The 1,955-nt window shown below is 39.9% G+C and overlaps 1 protein-coding gene across 1 annotated transcript; it reads left to right on the forward strand.

Moving 5' to 3' along the window:
• Positions 1–513: 513 nt before the first annotated feature.
• On the forward strand, positions 514–988 carry LOC139900533 (uncharacterized). The gene is made up of 2 exons (XM_071883299.1): positions 514–768; positions 857–988. The coding sequence occupies exons 1-2, from the start codon at positions 514–516 to the stop codon at positions 986–988; spliced, it is 387 nt and encodes a 128-aa protein (XP_071739400.1).
• Positions 989–1,955: the final 967 nt, after the last annotated feature.

Below are 1,955 nucleotides of genomic sequence, written 5' to 3' on the forward strand. Positions count from 1 at the left end.
TGTTCTGGGGCATGTGATAAACTCTGACGGAATTCAGGTGGACCCGTCAAAAGTTGAAGCAGTATTAAGAATGGAATCCTCGGTCGAACCCTTCTGAAGTAAGGAGTTTCTTGGGTTTAGTAGGCTATTACTGGAGATTTATTCAAGATTTCTCCAGGATAGCTACTCCTCTAACCAAACTCACTAACAAAAATGAACCATTGAAGGAGAAGTTAGTGCAAGCCCCTATCTTGGTCCTGCCTGAAGGGACTGAGGATTTGGTAGTATATTGTGATGCGTCTAAGAAGGGTCTCGGGTGCGTTTTAATGCAACGGGGCAAAGTTATTTCTTACGCTTCTCGTCAAGTTAAACCACATGAAGAACGTTACCCAACTCATGATCTCGAGTTAGCAGCTGTTGTTTTTGCTTTAAAGATATGGCGGCACTATTTATATGGAGTGCATTTTTATGATTTATTCAGACCATAAGAACCTGGAATATTTCTTTGATCAACGTGATTTGAATAATCGATAGATGAAGTGGTTAGATTTGGTAAAGGATTATGAATGTGATATCCTTTATCACCCTGGTAAGGCTAATATAGTCGCCGATGCTCTTAGTAGGAAGACAATTCACCTACCTTTAAAAGTGAAATGTCTTGCTTTGGTAGTTACACCTGCCATTCTTGAAGATATTCGGGTTACTCAAATTTCGACTCTCGCGTCTGGAAAAGTTATTGGAATCGGCTCACAAATCAAGATATTCTATACACCCCGGTGTTACCAAGAGGTACAAGGACATGAAAAGAGATTGTTGGTGGCCGGGAATGAAGAGAGATATCGTTAAGTATGTTCAGAAGTGTTTAACATGCTCTCAGGTAAAGGTGGAGCATCAAATACCCTATGGTAAATTGCAACCATTAGAGATACCCATATGGAAATGGGAGAAAATTACCATGGATCTAATTACAAAGTTACCTAGAACACCGAGCCAAGACGATGCAATATAGGTTATTGTCGATAGGTTAACTAAGAGTGCTATTTTTCTCCCAATTAAGGAAGCCTCATCCTCGAAAGCATTAGCTGATATTTATATGAAAGAAGTTGTAACTAGACACGGTGTACCAGTTTCTATTGTCTCCGACCGAGATACGCGTTTTACTTCACGATTTTGGAGAAAATTTCAAGAAGACTTAGGTACTAAATTGCACATTAGTACCACTTTTCACCCTTAAACCGATGGGCAGAGTGAGAGGACAATTTAAACCTTAGAAGATATGCTTTGAGCATGTGTTATCGATTTTGGAGGAAGTTGGGATGTGCAACTACCGTTATACGAATTTTCATATAATAATTGTTTTAATTCCTCGATCGTGTAACACCCCGTCAAAAATCCCTTTAACGGAATGTTAACTCTGGTCCCAGTGCTTAGCTTAACTTCTACGTAACAACAATATTTTACAGTGGAAACAATTAATACCTTCAAATAAAGCTCGGGTTAAAAAGTGGACAATTACTTGTACGGATTATAGCCGAGTAATGCAACCTTTGATCACAAAATTAACGACACACACGCGAAGAGGACTACGAGAATTAGAAGTTTGATGTTCAAGGCTTGGCCAAAAATTGAAGTTTGATGTGTGTGGGCGTGAGTATGGCGACGGCAGTAGGAGGGAGAGGAGGGATCGACTGGTGCAGTTTAATTATGAGGGTTTTACTAGTTTTAGGTTTAATACTTGTATTTATACTAACCCTAGTTCACTAATTTAGCACTTAGGTCCCTCAAGTTGCAAAATTAAACATAAAAGGGGGTGGAAGATGTGCAATCGGCCGAATGGCCTATGGGGTAAGTTCCCGGGCTCTTGTTTTACAAAAGCCTGTAATCGTGGTCCGTTTCAAGCGCCGTTTAGTCGTACCGAAGACCCGAAACGCTAAACCGATCGTTAAAACGCAACCAAACGTTAATTTATTAAAAAC

The sequence above is a fragment of the Rutidosis leptorrhynchoides genome, chromosome 3 (genome assembly GCF_046630445.1).
Source record: "Rutidosis leptorrhynchoides isolate AG116_Rl617_1_P2 chromosome 3, CSIRO_AGI_Rlap_v1, whole genome shotgun sequence".
Taxonomy (NCBI): Eukaryota; Viridiplantae; Streptophyta; class Magnoliopsida; order Asterales; family Asteraceae; genus Rutidosis; species Rutidosis leptorrhynchoides.